General features: G+C 42.9%; 1 protein-coding gene across 1 annotated transcript; it reads right to left on the bottom strand.

Moving 5' to 3' along the window:
• Positions 1–347: 347 nt before the first annotated feature.
• On the bottom strand, positions 348–12,949 carry LOC141147948 (F-box only protein 6-like). The gene is made up of 5 exons (XM_073635107.1): positions 12,482–12,949; positions 6,660–6,720; positions 4,271–4,308; positions 2,139–2,265; positions 348–447 (listed from the first exon to the last, which is right to left on the bottom strand). The coding sequence occupies exons 2-5, from the start codon at positions 6,674–6,676 to the stop codon at positions 348–350; spliced, it is 282 nt and encodes a 93-aa protein (XP_073491208.1). The 5' UTR covers positions 6,677–6,720; positions 12,482–12,949.
• Between the last annotated feature and the right edge of the window lie 1,181 nt (positions 12,950–14,130).

Here is a 14,130-nt window from a genome sequence, read left to right as displayed (position 1 = left end):
GCAAATCGCCATAGCTCTAAGTCAGCTCTTTAAGACACTATACTCTTACCCAGCTATCTGTGACCTCTAAAATATCTACCTCTTATGTTGGAGAAAAAAAAAAAAAAAGGGGAGAACCTTAATCAGGACATACAGGAGAGGAGATTTACTAAAACTGGAGAGTGCAAAATCTGGTGCAGCTCTACATACGAACCAATCAGATTCCAGGTTTTATTGTCAAAGGTTAACTGAACAAGCTGAATCACAATTCCCATTTGCTCTGCACAGATACAAGATTCATCCTACAACTCTCCCTCCACCAATCACATGTGAGATATTCCGTAGATTGGGATCAGCTTATAAATTACTTACCAGTCTGTGACGATAATGGGCGGTTGAGCTTTGTCCAAAATATCAGCACTGAACCCCTCTTTCAGTAGGTCAATAATCTGGGACTTCTTGCAGGGTCTGCAAAGATCAAAAATTAATTTTTTTAATTCATATTTAGGACCTCAAGAAAATCATATACAACATGATCTATATACATTGCAAAACCTTCTACCAAAATGTATCCTTTTCACACCTGGTTGCACTCCCCCAAATCCATCAGGAAAATGTCCTAGTTGTAGACTAAAAATGATAACTTGGACTACCGGTAGATCAAAAGATTTAAATGCATACCCCCACTTATTACAAAAAGACCCCAATAAAAAAAAACAATGCATTATTGTTTGCATTGGCAAAGCATTGCAACTGTGATCACTGGATCATAGGTGCCATGCTTAAGTCTCTGCAGATTATTTCCCAGCCTCAGGTCCTCATGCACACTACTCCCCCAGGAATTATGTACCTTCATTTACGGGTCTGGAGAAGTAAATGCTGGACATGTGCTCCATTAGGAACTCCAAGTCCTTTTTCATGGCAGCAGATGGGACTGGTGGTCCTCCATTCACATGTTTGTGTGCCTTGTCTGAGTGGATAAGGTAGCTGTGTGGGTGATCCATGCAATTTAAATAAAAATACAGGATGCTATGGGCAGAAATACCCCATGATTGACGCTTCAGAATGTGACCAATTCATAGTACACCCAAAATTTTGGGGTGAACATAAAATGTGGTCAGAAAGATGGACTAAAGGAGTTTCTTCACCCCAGAACTCGTTCATCCATGTCTTTATGGACCTGGCTTTGTGCACTGGTCCAAATCATTTGGTGGAGGGGGGGGGGGGGGGGGGATTATGGTGTGGGGTTGTTTTTCAGGGGTTGGGCTTGGCCCATTAGTTCCAGTGAAGGAAACTCTTATGGCGTCAGCATACCAAGACATTTTGGACAATTTCATGCTCCCAACCTTGAGGGAACGGTTTGGGGATGGCACCCTCCTGTTCCAACATAACTGTGCACCAGTGCACAAAGCAAGGTCCATACAGACATGGATGAGGGAGTTTGAGGTGGAGGAACCCAATAGAATACCTTTGGGATGAATTAGAGCAGAGACTTCTAGCCCAACATCAGTGCCTGACCTCACAAATGCTCTTCTGGAAGAATGGTCAAACATTCCCATAGGCACACTCCTAAACCTTGTGGACAGCCTTCCCAGAATAGTTGAAGCTGTTATAGCAGCAAAGGGTGGACCAACTCAATATTGAACCCTAGGGACCAAGATTGTGATGCCTTTAAAGTTCATGTGCGTGTAAAGGCAGGCATCCCAATACTTTTGGTAATATAGTGTATCTTTATTATATAAGCGTCTCTAGAGTCCAATCCCACTACCTAGAATATGTGACTTTCAAAACTGCAGGAGACGGAGTAGATTGATGTTTCTTTTGGGGCTATTCGGAAGAGAATACTGGTATTGTTTATGATTTAGCAAGTAAAAGCTCCCCCTTATGTGCTGGAGATGAGGGGGAGGCTTTATGCAGTCCAGCAAAAGGATAACTGGGCAGGGCTGACACTTATTGGAATTTCAGTGTAGTAGATACAGTTGCCAACTCAAACAGGCCATTAGGAGCCAAGCGCAGAGATGTATTCAATGGATCCCCCCCCCCCCCCCCAGAGTTCAACCATCCCATTTCCCATTAGTAGAAGTGTAAAATGAAAAATCTAAAAAACAGTTCACAGCATTTTTGTATTAATGACATTAATGAAGGAAAATTTGCCTTACTGGTTAGAGGTTACAAAGTATTTTGTGACAGATGGATTTGGAAAAAGCTCTCCTTCACCTCCAGGCAAATCTTCAACCTTCCATAGACTACCACCATTTTCATCTATGGTCCAGTATTTTAAATCCTCTACAGCGGGGAACACAGAATCGGAAAACATATGTAGTTTAGACAAACAGCAAAAGTCATGTTTCTACCAATATAAATGTTATGATATAAAATGGATTGTTAAGCACACATGGTGAAGTCCGCTTTAATAACTTCCACGTCTGGAATTATTATAGCAGAACTCTAGCCATAAACCTCATATTGACTAGTCCAATAAAATATACAAATAAAACCAGTGTTGGCTGTAATATTCAGCATCAATACCGATATTTCCCCCTCTGTGCCTTTCTGCTGCTAGATGTCATCCTCAGTCTGATGGCCATCATCATTCCTCCCACTTCCTCTGAGCCCAAGTCATCCTGGATCTATCCCCAGCCTGTGACTGGACAGTGAAAGAAGTCAATCTCTGTCTCCTCTCCAGGTAAATGGAATTATGTACAACCCAGAATGTTGGATTTGGGCTTCAACCTTCATACACTACAACATTAAGTTCTTGTTTTTTGTTTAAAAATTACAAACATGTTCTACTTACCTCCTCTGTGCAGTTGGTTTTGCACAGAGCAGCCCGGATCCCCCTCTTCTCTGGGGCCCTCACCAGCATTTATGGCTCCTCCCTCCTGCTGGGTGCCCCCACAGCAAGCTATAGGGGGCACCCAAAATGAGCCGCTGCTCTGTGCGTCCATTCAGACATAGAGCCATGGCTCTGCCCCACCCCCTCTTTCCTCATTGGCTCACTGACTTTGACAGCAGTGGGAGCCAATGGTGCCTGCTGCTGTCTCAGCCAATGAGTAGAGTCCCGGACAGCCGAGCCTCTTGTGCAACATTGCTGTATCAAGATGGGACCTTCTGCCTTCAGAACTACTTTAAAGTGTTACTAAACCCACAACAGTAAAATCTCTGTATATGCAGTAAAGCATGCTTGTTATACTCACTGTGGAACCTAAGGGGTTAATCCTCCTGCATTGTGTAAAAAGGCAGTTTGAGCCTGTCCTCTCTGATCCTCCCCTTCTTCCACTGTCTCTAATCCATCTCCTGAGAGCACAGAGCCGTGTGGGCGCTCTGCACATGCTCAGTTTGGTGTGTATTGCTAGAGAGGTTTTTTCCTCTTTGGAGAGTGCATGTGATCAGCACTGTCCAGACAGAGGGTCAGGGGTCCTGCAATCTCATAGGACAATCAGGGGAGAATGAAAAGCTTTAACCAGACACCGATAGAAGTCACAAGACTGCTATACAAGAAAAGGTATTTAGCAGTTTATATTTACTAAAATAATTGCATTTCCATGTTCTGTGGGGGACCACATATAGTGAATGCAGAGTCCTGGGGTTAGTAGCACTTTACGGCTACATTCACACTGCTGCAATCCAACGATTTTCAGTGTGATTATGTTGTGCAACTTGGATGTTTGCATATTCTTTAGGGCCATAATGGTGCTGGAATCACACCGATGTAGTACAGGAACCTCTTCCAAAGTACGCCATGCTGAGTTGCATTGGGGTGAACGGGCACCATTGAAAACAATGTCTTTGTCATGCAATTCTGCGCAACTCAAGTTGCATCTGAAATTCCACTGTGTGATATATAATCATGGTAATTTGCTGTGTTTATTTCCTGTGCTCATCAGCTCCATCTAGAGGAGATGTCATATTTTCCAGGTTGAGGTATAGACCCCCCCCCAAGCAATAACACAATATAGGGGTTAAAAGATGAAAACCCCACCTATTGGAATACATGAGGGGGGGAGGGGGTGGGCGTAAACATTGCTTTTTTCCCCCCTTGTAAATCTCTACATAACACAAAGCATGCAAAACACAAACCAAAAGTGATGTGTCTGCAGAGATCTCAGGATTGTGTATTGTATGTACAGGGAAACAAACCTCAATGGAGAGGAACCTCAACACAATCGTACAAAGTGCTTTTTTGTATCCTTACAAATACAGTAATCACCTGTATATCAAATAACATTGAGCTCTTCATGTAACTAATCACATTTTCTTTCATACACTCAAATAGGAATAACAATCTCACCTAGAGCACATGGATTTTTGATCAAGTTGTTCTTCAGGCTAGATAGAAGAAAATGAATTATTGGTGAAAGATTACCATTTAACCACTTCAATACCGTTCACTTAACCCCCCTTCCTGCCCAGGCCATTTCAGATTTCAGCGCTGTCACACTTTGAATGACAATTGTGCGGTCATACTACACTTTACCAAAACACACTTATTTTCTCTTTCGGTGGCATTTGATCACTGCTGGGTTTTTTATTTACTAAAAAAAAAAACTTTTGAAAAAGTTTTTTTTTTTACTTCGTTTGTCAGTAAATTTTGTAACTAAGTAATATTTCTCCTTCATTGATGTGCGCTGATGAGGCGGCACTGATAGGCTGAACTGGTGGGCATTGATGAGGTGGCACTTATGGGCACTGATTAGGATGCACCAATATGCCGAACTTATGGGCACTGAGAATTGATGGGCAGCACCGATAGCCAGCACTAACTGGCATTGCTAATGGGCACTGATTGGTGGGTGACACTGTTGAATCTATATTGTAATCAGGGCACTGATGGTCAGCACCCTGATTACATGCCTAGATTTCCCCCTGCGTGGAGATGCCGCTGATCAGCTCTCCTCACCACATACACTCAGTGTGAGGCGAGGAGAGCCGATTACCGGCATCTGTGTTTACATGTGACCGTCTGTGATTGGACACAGCCAATCGCATGGTTAAAGAGCCGCGGACGCGTCCCAGAACGAGAGCCGCACTGCCCCGCCGTCATTTGATGGTGGGCGGGCAGCAGATAGTTAAACATCATTTTCATGAACATACTTGCCTGCTTTGTATAATGGTTTTGCACAGAGGAGCCCCAATCCTTCTCTTTTTGGAGCTCCTGGCTCCTCCCCACTGCAGTGTCCCCACAGGAAGCCACTTGCTATGGGGGGCACTTGTGTGTGCTTGCTCTCCATAAGACAGTGCAGGGTTCAGCCCTGTTCCCCCACTTCATCAATGGCTGCGATTAACAGCGGGAGCCAGTGTCTCCCACTGCTGTGTCTGAGCCAACAAGGAGGGAGAGAGCCTGGAGAACAGCTGCTATCATACACATCACGTGATCGAGATGAGGCTCAGTTAAGTACTGGGGGGAGATGCATACTGAAGGTTTTCCTACCTTCATGCATGGAATGCATAAAGGAAAAAAGTCTCCAGCCTTTAGAATAACTTTAAAGCAACTGGGAGCAATCATGTTTATTTTAAAAGGGTCACTCTTCTAGGTAGCTTCAAATTGCATTAATGAATTGAAGAGCAATTACCCCAATTTTTGGCCAAAGGGAAACCAACTATTGTCAAAATAAGTTTGTCAACATGCGAGAGACCCAACAGGGACAGGGGACTGCATGGTGGCCTTTTGCTTACTATGGGCCCTGGTGTTTGAGGGGGCTCTATTCTTTGGGAGGTGTGTACCTTTAGAGTAGTTTTACTTTGGATTCAAGTCCTTGTCTCCCTGAGACACAGACTCTGAGAACTGGAGGACCCAGATACAGATTTGGGGCCTCTGTTTTGTTGGGGGGGGGTAAAGAACCAACAGCCCAAAACAGCTTTGGCTGCTTCAACCCCCTCCTAGACTTAAAGCCTCAATACAGAAGATTACAATCGGCTCAAAACAACCTGATGCCGGGGTCTCCTGCTGTTATGCGTGTTATAATGTGTACCCATGTTTGCCTATCCTGTCTAGGTGTGAAGGGTCTTTCTCCCATTGTGTGCCTCCTATCTGTGCATTCCCCTTGTTAATTGAGTCACCTATTGTTTCTGTCTGTTTGCTAATCCTCCTGGAGATTCCCAAGATGTGATTAGTCTTGTGTGGACTTTACCTCATTACTTAACCACTGTGGAATATTTACCCCAATGTGTAATATTTTTCATTGTTCATGTGATGACTGCTCCAATTTTTGAAGTGTATAAAAACCTGTATTTCTGTTCAAAAAAACTACTACTTTTTGTTCTACCTCAATATCTTGTCTGTGTACAATGCTTGGGTTAACAGGTTGGTATTAGCTACTGGTCTGCTGGAAGGGTTTGGAGGGCAGGAGGCACTCTGACAACATCAACTTATCCTAGACAAAGTCACTGACTGGATTTCAAGGATGGCTTTTTAAGAAAAGGTGGTGTTTCTGAAACATTGCCGAATATAATATGACTTATCAGAAATGTATTCATGTAGGCTTGTAAAGTTATTGCCATACCTTCATCTGATCATTTCCTTTTAAGTCTTTGTAACCTTGAGCTCTAGATTTTCCAAATCTGGTTCTGGCTGAGAATTACTGTTTAACATTATTTTCTACTTCTCCCTATCCTGCATGGTGTGTGCACAGAAAATAGACCCCATACATCGTGTGTGATCAGGTTAATGGTAATCTCACCTATTTGTTGCCCACATATTTGCAGTCACAGTCCCCGCAGCTAAACAGGATCTCACGTCCACTATGTAAATGAAATAAGAGAATTACAATCAGCATGCAAAAAAAAAAAAAAAAAAGTGTAGAGTCCATACATACAGAATAAGAACAGTCTTCTCGCTCTCTGGGCCTTCTCCACTGTCTTCTCCCTCTGTTCTTGCGTTGTTGACTCAATACTCTCTCCTGCTCTAATTCTGGGTGCGCGGTGTGCCACCACTTATGTCGGCATGGGGCAGGGTCACTGGAGGCCCACCCCTTATGACATCACAACCAATCATGCCCAGTCAGTGACGTCGTAAGGGGCAGTCCTCTGGATGACTTTACCCAGTGACCCCACCTCATGCCAATATAAGTAGTGGCACACCTTGCACCCAGCATTAGAGCGGGAGAGCATAGAGTCAACATCGGAAGAAGAACAGAGGCAGAAGACAGCAGAGAAGACAGCGCTCAAAAGAGCGAGAAGACAGCAGACAGAGGGAGAAGAACCGGAGAGGCCTAGAAAACATCAGCGGAGAAGAACCGGCAGAGGCAGAAGGATTCAGAAGAGGAAAACCGGAGCTGCCTAATGAATTACTTTAAAAACCTGTGTACTGGGTTTTATTTTTGACACTTTTTTGGGTGAATGGGTAGGGGTACAATGTACCCCATACTCATTCACATAGGGTGGGGGCCGGGCTCTGGGGGCCCCCTTGTTAAAGGGGGCTTCCAGATTCTGATAAGCTCCCTGCCTGCAGACCCCGACCACCAACAGCCAGGGTTGTTGGGAAGAGACCCTTGCTCTCATCAACATGGGGACAAGGTACTTTGGGGTGGGGGGGAGCAGGGCCCCCCTGCCCCAAAACACCCACCCCCCTATGTTGAGGGCATGTGGCCTGGTACAGTTCAGGAGGGGGCTTGCTCATCCCCCACCCCCCTTTCCTGACCTGCGGGGCTATGTGCTCGGCTAAGGGTCTGGTATGGATTTTGGGGGGACCCCCAAGCCATTTTTTTTCGGCTGCGTGTTCCCCTTAAAATCCATACTAGACCGAAGAGCCTGGTATGCTCTTGGAGGGAGAACCCAAGCAGTTTTTTTTACATTGTGCATGGAGTTCCCCCTAAAGATTCATACCAAACAGTGCCTGGTATTGTCCGCGATCAAAGTCGGATCCCTGTTAATTGAAGTTGGACGCAGGGCAAAAATAGGATCCACAGTCGTCTGACTGTCATGTTGTACAAGTGTGAAAGGAGCCTGAAGCTGTGTAACACATCTGTAATCCAATTCTATAACGCTTTAAAAAAAGCTTGTAAAATGCTGCAAAAAAAGCTTTAAAAAAAAAACAGTAAATCAATACGCTCGGGTGTGAATGGAGCCCAAGTTAATTTAATACAAACAATTGATTCATAGTAGAATAGAGCCAATGTGTTCTGGGGGCCATACACACCCCTTTCATCACAGCTACAAAACAAGTACAAATACAAAAAAACTCATACATCTAAAAGGCAAAAGAAAGGACTTAAATATAAAAATAATGCAAATAAATGAAAATGAATATAAATGTCAAAGAGTATGTATATTACAGTAAATGGCAAATCTAAGATAACAGTATCTTACATACAGACACAAAAGGTCACAATTAGCCAACAGTAAAATAGAATGATATGCCATATCTTAATATAAGCAGGATAATATTACAGTTAAAATATATTAAAGTGGTTGTAAATGTATTTTTTTTTTTAAACAAACATCTCTATACTTACCAGCTCTGTGCAATTGCCTCTTCCAGGGTCCCCCACTGTCTTCCTGGCCCCTCCTTTGTCCAGTGCCTGCACCGGAAGCTTCACATGGGGGCACTTGTGTGTGCTCGCTCCCGAGCCCAGCTCCTGTGTCCATTTACCGGGCCCCACCCCCGCTCCTTTATCTCTGACTGATCGACAACAGCAGGAGCCAATGGGGCCTCCTGGTGCCCCAGCAAAGCCAGTGAGACATGGAAGTGAGGGGAGAGCAGATGTGGACAGCGCTGGATCGAATAAAGAGCTTAAAGTAAAAGGGAGGGTGGGGGGCACACTGATGCTTAAACATTTACCTTAATGCAAGGAATGCATTAAGGTAAAAAAAAGGTTTAGGCTTTAGAACCACTTTAAGTACAGCTTGCCAATGGAATTAAATGACTTGCTGTGTCTAGGACAGCGCTTCGCAACCTTTTTTCACTCAAGGCACCCTCCAAAATTATAGACAGTCTTGGGGCACGCCATTCTAAACTGTAAAAACATTTCTAATAGGTTTACATAATGCAGTGCCATCCACACATAGGACACCCAATGTTAGAGGTAATTTATTCTTCCAAAGCAAATACACTTTTGCACACTGGTACCGACTAGTATTTCAACGTTTCCCCTCTCCCTCAGGTTTTCTCCATCACTTAGCTAATGTGACCCCAAAGTTGATGGAGAGGCAAGGTAGGGTTAACCACTTCCCGCCCAGCCTATAGCATAATGATGGTCTGGCGGTGGTTCTGTGATTGGTGGTGCGGCGTGTCAGTCACACATGGCTACACCGATCTCGGTAAAGAGCCTCTGAAGGAGGCCCTTTACCACATGATCAGCTGTGTCCAATTACAGCTGATCACGATGTAAACAGGAAAGGCCGTTTATTGGCTTTTTCTCACTTGCGTCTGACAGACATGAATAGAGGAGAGCCGATCGGCGGCTCTCCTGACGGGGGGATGCGGATGCCTGCCCAGGACCACCAGGGATGCCCACAAAGGTACCCCAAAAGGTATGCCACCCTGGACCACCAGGGAGATGGCAATCAGTGCCCATCAGCAATGCCTTTCAGTGCCCATCATCAGTAACGCCTTATCAGTGCCCAGTGAAAATTTTCGGTCTTTTTTTGTTTAGCAACAAATAAAAACCGCAGAGGTGATCAAATACCACCAAAAGAAAGCTCTATTTGTGGGAACAAAATGATCAAAATTTTGCTTGGGTACAGTGTAGCATGACCGCGCAATTATTTAGACAGCGCTGAAAGTTGGCTTAGGCAGGAAAGGGGGTTAGTGCCTGGTATTGAAGTGGTTAAACAAGGAATGCTATAAGATTATGATACATGAAAAAAATTGCTAGTTATCAATGACTGAAGTACTTCGTTTTAATGAACTTGGGGACCCTGGGTGTCGCACACACATACCCCTGTCTTTCACTCCAGGTGCTATGCGGACTCCGAGCTCCTCCGCTCCTAATATATCTACATCTCCGATCCACTTATCTCAATGTTTCGGGAAACCTCTTCCCCTTTCCTCTTTTCTTATTCCTCGAAACTTCTAGCAACCTTCGAGGTTAAACAAAGGTGATTTATTGTTATACTGTTGATGGTGACTAATTAAATTACGTGCGATTCGAGATTCTCCCTCTCTCTTTGTAATTGACATCATAGTGTCACTGTCCTAATCTTTACATTGTTAAAAAAAAAAAATAAAAAAACCCAAAACAAGGATGCTATATAGACAACCGGCATGCTTCTTATTAACTGATGCCATTGGCCGTTAGGACACCTGCAGCTAGAAGGTTGTAATGGTGCACAATGAAAACCTGTGGCTTTCAAAAGGCTTTATCCACCTGCTTGTATTCAATTTTTGGGAAGCTTTTAGGAATTTTGCCAAGGCACCCATGAAGAAACCTCAAGGCACCCTGGTTGAAAAAAAAAGGCTGGTCTGGGACCTCAAACAAATTTTATATTTTTTTTTACTCCAGCATAGACATACAGTACATGAAGCAAACAGACTTGGGGGGGGGGGGCACACCCTAAAAATGCATTTACATTCAAGATGGTGCAAACAGAACAAAATAGATTACAGCGCACACATACAATCACATTTAAATCCTGCAAGGCTATTTAAAACACCTGAACATATTCATAAATATGGGGATTTGGTCCCACCATATAGTCCCAAGCCCACCACTGCGTCACAGTACCCCATTATCAGTGGGTCCTACACTATCCATAGAATTTTGTATGTGTGCTGTAATTGTGGTCTTTTAGCAGCACCATCTTCAATGTAAGCACATTTTTAGGGCATGCACCCCAAGTTTGTTGGTTGTATATTGTAAGGGTCCTGACCAGATCACCCCTTATTAGTGTCCACCAGTGTTATAAGAGGAGTCGTTATAGTTCTCCCATAAAGAGGAGTTTGTCTCCCATGGTTGAGATGCAGGACCTTTCATTCTATGGATAGTGAAGGACCCACTGATAATATGGTACTGTGATGCAGTAGTGGGCTTAGCACTACATGACCATATGGTGGGACCAAATCCCCATATTTTTGAATATGTTCAGGTGTTTTAAATAGCCTTGCAGGATTTAAATGTCATTTTTTGTATGTGTGCGCTGTAATCTATTTTATACAGTACATGAGGATAGAGGTCGACCGATATATCGGCCGATATTTGGTGTTTTTTTACTTAATCGGCCGATTGTGCTGATAAAAAAAAGCCGATATAGCTTCAGCGCGACCTGCAAAAGACTTCTGTAATAGAAGTCAGTGCAAGTTACCTGTGTGAAGTGACTTCTCCCCTCTCTGGGTAGCCTGCCAAATCTGATAAAAAGAACCTGAAGGATACAATGTTTACACTTCTGAATGAACTGAGCTCCATGTGTAGAAGTTCTCAGTTTAACCATTTAAAGACTAAATCTTTTCTGACATTTGTTGCTTACAAGTAAAAATCCTATATTTTCTGCTAGAAAATCACTTAGAACCCCCAAACATTATATATTTTTTTAGCAGAGACCCTAGGGAATAGAATAGCGGTTGTTGCAATATTTTATGTCACACGGTATTTGCGCAGCGGTCTTTCAAATGCAAGTAAAAAAAAAAAAAAAAAAAAAAATCTAAGCAGTAAAGTTAGCCTTTTTTTCATCCAGAAGTTTTGATTACCTGTTTGTGTATTTAATATTTAAGAGAGGCGTTTTTTTTATATTTTTTTTTTAAATCTAAATTCTACATACAAGTGAACTGATTGGAGGTTTGTTTTGTTTAATAAATGTTTAAATGTAAAAAATTTTCCGTATCACTGAAGGTTGCTTTCACACTGGAGCGGGCATGTGTTGACGGTAAAACGCTGCTAGTTTTAGCGGCGCTTTACCATCATTTTAGCGGCGCTATTCGGCTGCTAACGGGGCGCTTATAACCCAGCTAGCGGCCGAGGAAAGAGTTAAATGCGCCCCTGAAGCGCCGCTGCCAAAATGCTTTGCAGGCGCTTCGGCAGCGGTGCGCATTCATTTCAATGGGCAGGAGTGGTGGAGGAGCGGTATACACCGCTCCAAAGATGCTGCTTGCAGGACTTTTTTTTTTAACATCCTGCCAGCGCATCGCCTCAGTGTGAAAGCACTCGGGATATCACACTGAGACTGCAGGGGAGCCGTTTGACAGGCACTTTACAGGTGCTTTTTTTAGCCCAAAAGCGCCTGAAAAACGCCCCATTGTGAAAGGGGTCTAACTGTTAGATTTGTAAATATCGGCATCGGCCAGAGAAAAACCCATATCGGTCGACCTCTACATGAGGACACAAAAATGTTATACTTATAATCATTGTAAACATATACTAAAGAGGCAAAGAGGAAAAAAAACGGTTTGTATCTCAAAAGCATTCCTTAGGAATTGAGATGGACTCGGGTGAACAGAAACCAAATAAAGCTGCAGTAAAAGGAAACCTAACATAAAACATATCAGTGGCAAAGTAGCTCAGAGTGGAAAGGATCTATCAGCAGATAAGAAAATGCCTGAAGTAGAACATTAGAAGACATCATACTGTACCTGGGATTTACTGCTTGGGACGTTTCCAGAGGACAGCTGCACACCTGTGTAAGTGAATGCTGCAAAGGTGAGTGATGTTCTCATGTTGGGGGTTTATATAGAAGAAAAAGGTGCAGAAATGTGAAAAAGGGGGAGGAGAGCGGGTGCATGGGACCAATGAAGGAAGGAAATTGATTGCTTCACACATTTAACCACTTGAATGCTTTTTCTGGCACTTTTTGGTTACAAGTTTAAATCAGTATTTTTTGCTAGAAGTTTACTTATAACCCCCAAACATTATACATTTTTTTTTTTTTTTTTAGCAGAGACCCTAGGGAATTAAATGGTGATCGTTGCAATTTATGTCGCATGGTATTTGCGCAGCGGTTTTGCAAACAATTTTTTTTTTTAAAAATACACTTATTTTTAAATTAATTTAAAAAAAAACACACAATAGTTACCCCAATTTTTCTTTAATGTGAAATAAGATGTTACATCGAGTAAATTGATACCTAACATGTCATGCTTTAAAATCGTGCACGCTCGTACTATGGTACCTAAAAATCTCCATAGGTGACGCTTTAAACGGCTTAGCAGGGTACCTGGTTAGAGCACTAGAATTATTGCTCCCACTCTAACGCGATACCTCACATGTGTGGTTCGAATATTGTTCACATATGCGTGCGCGACTTGCTTATGCGTTCACTTCTGCGCGCGAGCACGGAGGTATGGGGGCGCTTTAATTTTTTTTTTTTTAACTTTTTATTTTTACACCTTTTTTTAACCCCAGTCATCAACACTGCCCTATCGAATGACCAATCTATGCGGTCAAAGGCTTTTTCTGTGTCTGTAGACAAAGTGAGATAAGGTCTAGGGCCTGGGTACAGGCCCAGTTGATAAGATGAATGGCTCTGGGATAGTTATCTCGTGCTTCATCTCCTACAATAAATCCTGTTTAATCCGAATGTATGACCTGGGGCATGAGGTGTGATTCACTAGTATCTTTGCCAGAATTTTAATGTCTGCGTTCAGCAGAGATATTGGGCGATAATTCTGCGCTAAGGTAGTTTCTTTGCCCTCTTTCGGGAGTACCCTAATGTGTGCCAACAGGGCTTCTGGGGGAATTTGGCTACCCTTGGCTATAAAAATAAAGTATGTAAAACCAATAGTTCCGCGCTTAGGTAAAAAAAGGAACTGCTGCCCCCCAGCACAGAATCGCACCAATGTGCAATTCCAAAAAGATTAGAGTCAGAAAACAGGGGTGATTGGCGCTGTTCCACTAAAATCAAAAAGACTAGTGTGGTATATCAAGTGAACTGTGACACACCCCACGCATAAATAACAGTGTGTAAGATAAAGCCAAATTAAGTGAAAAAAACTACAGTATGTGCAACACCTGCCCTCATGAAAAAGTGCAGCGTGTATTCGCTCCTTGGTGAACCAAAAATAAATCAAGAACTGGGTGAATCAAAAAAATTGTTGGAATGGAAAGGAATTCCCAAACAAACTATCAAAAAATCTTTAAAATCATATATTAATCGTAATAAACATCAATAGTGCATAAACTAAAAAACGGTAGTGTATAAATAAAATTGAAATCTATAATCACAAATGCACATAAGAAAATTAAAAGTTCATCATAAATCTAGAGTCCACAGAAATGTCCCACA

This window comes from Aquarana catesbeiana, linkage group LG06, assembly GCF_042186555.1.
Source record: "Aquarana catesbeiana isolate 2022-GZ linkage group LG06, ASM4218655v1, whole genome shotgun sequence".
Taxonomy (NCBI): Eukaryota; Metazoa; Chordata; class Amphibia; order Anura; family Ranidae; genus Aquarana; species Aquarana catesbeiana.
Note: the sequence above shows the minus strand (reverse complement) of the source record. Positions and strands in the feature narration are given on the sequence as shown.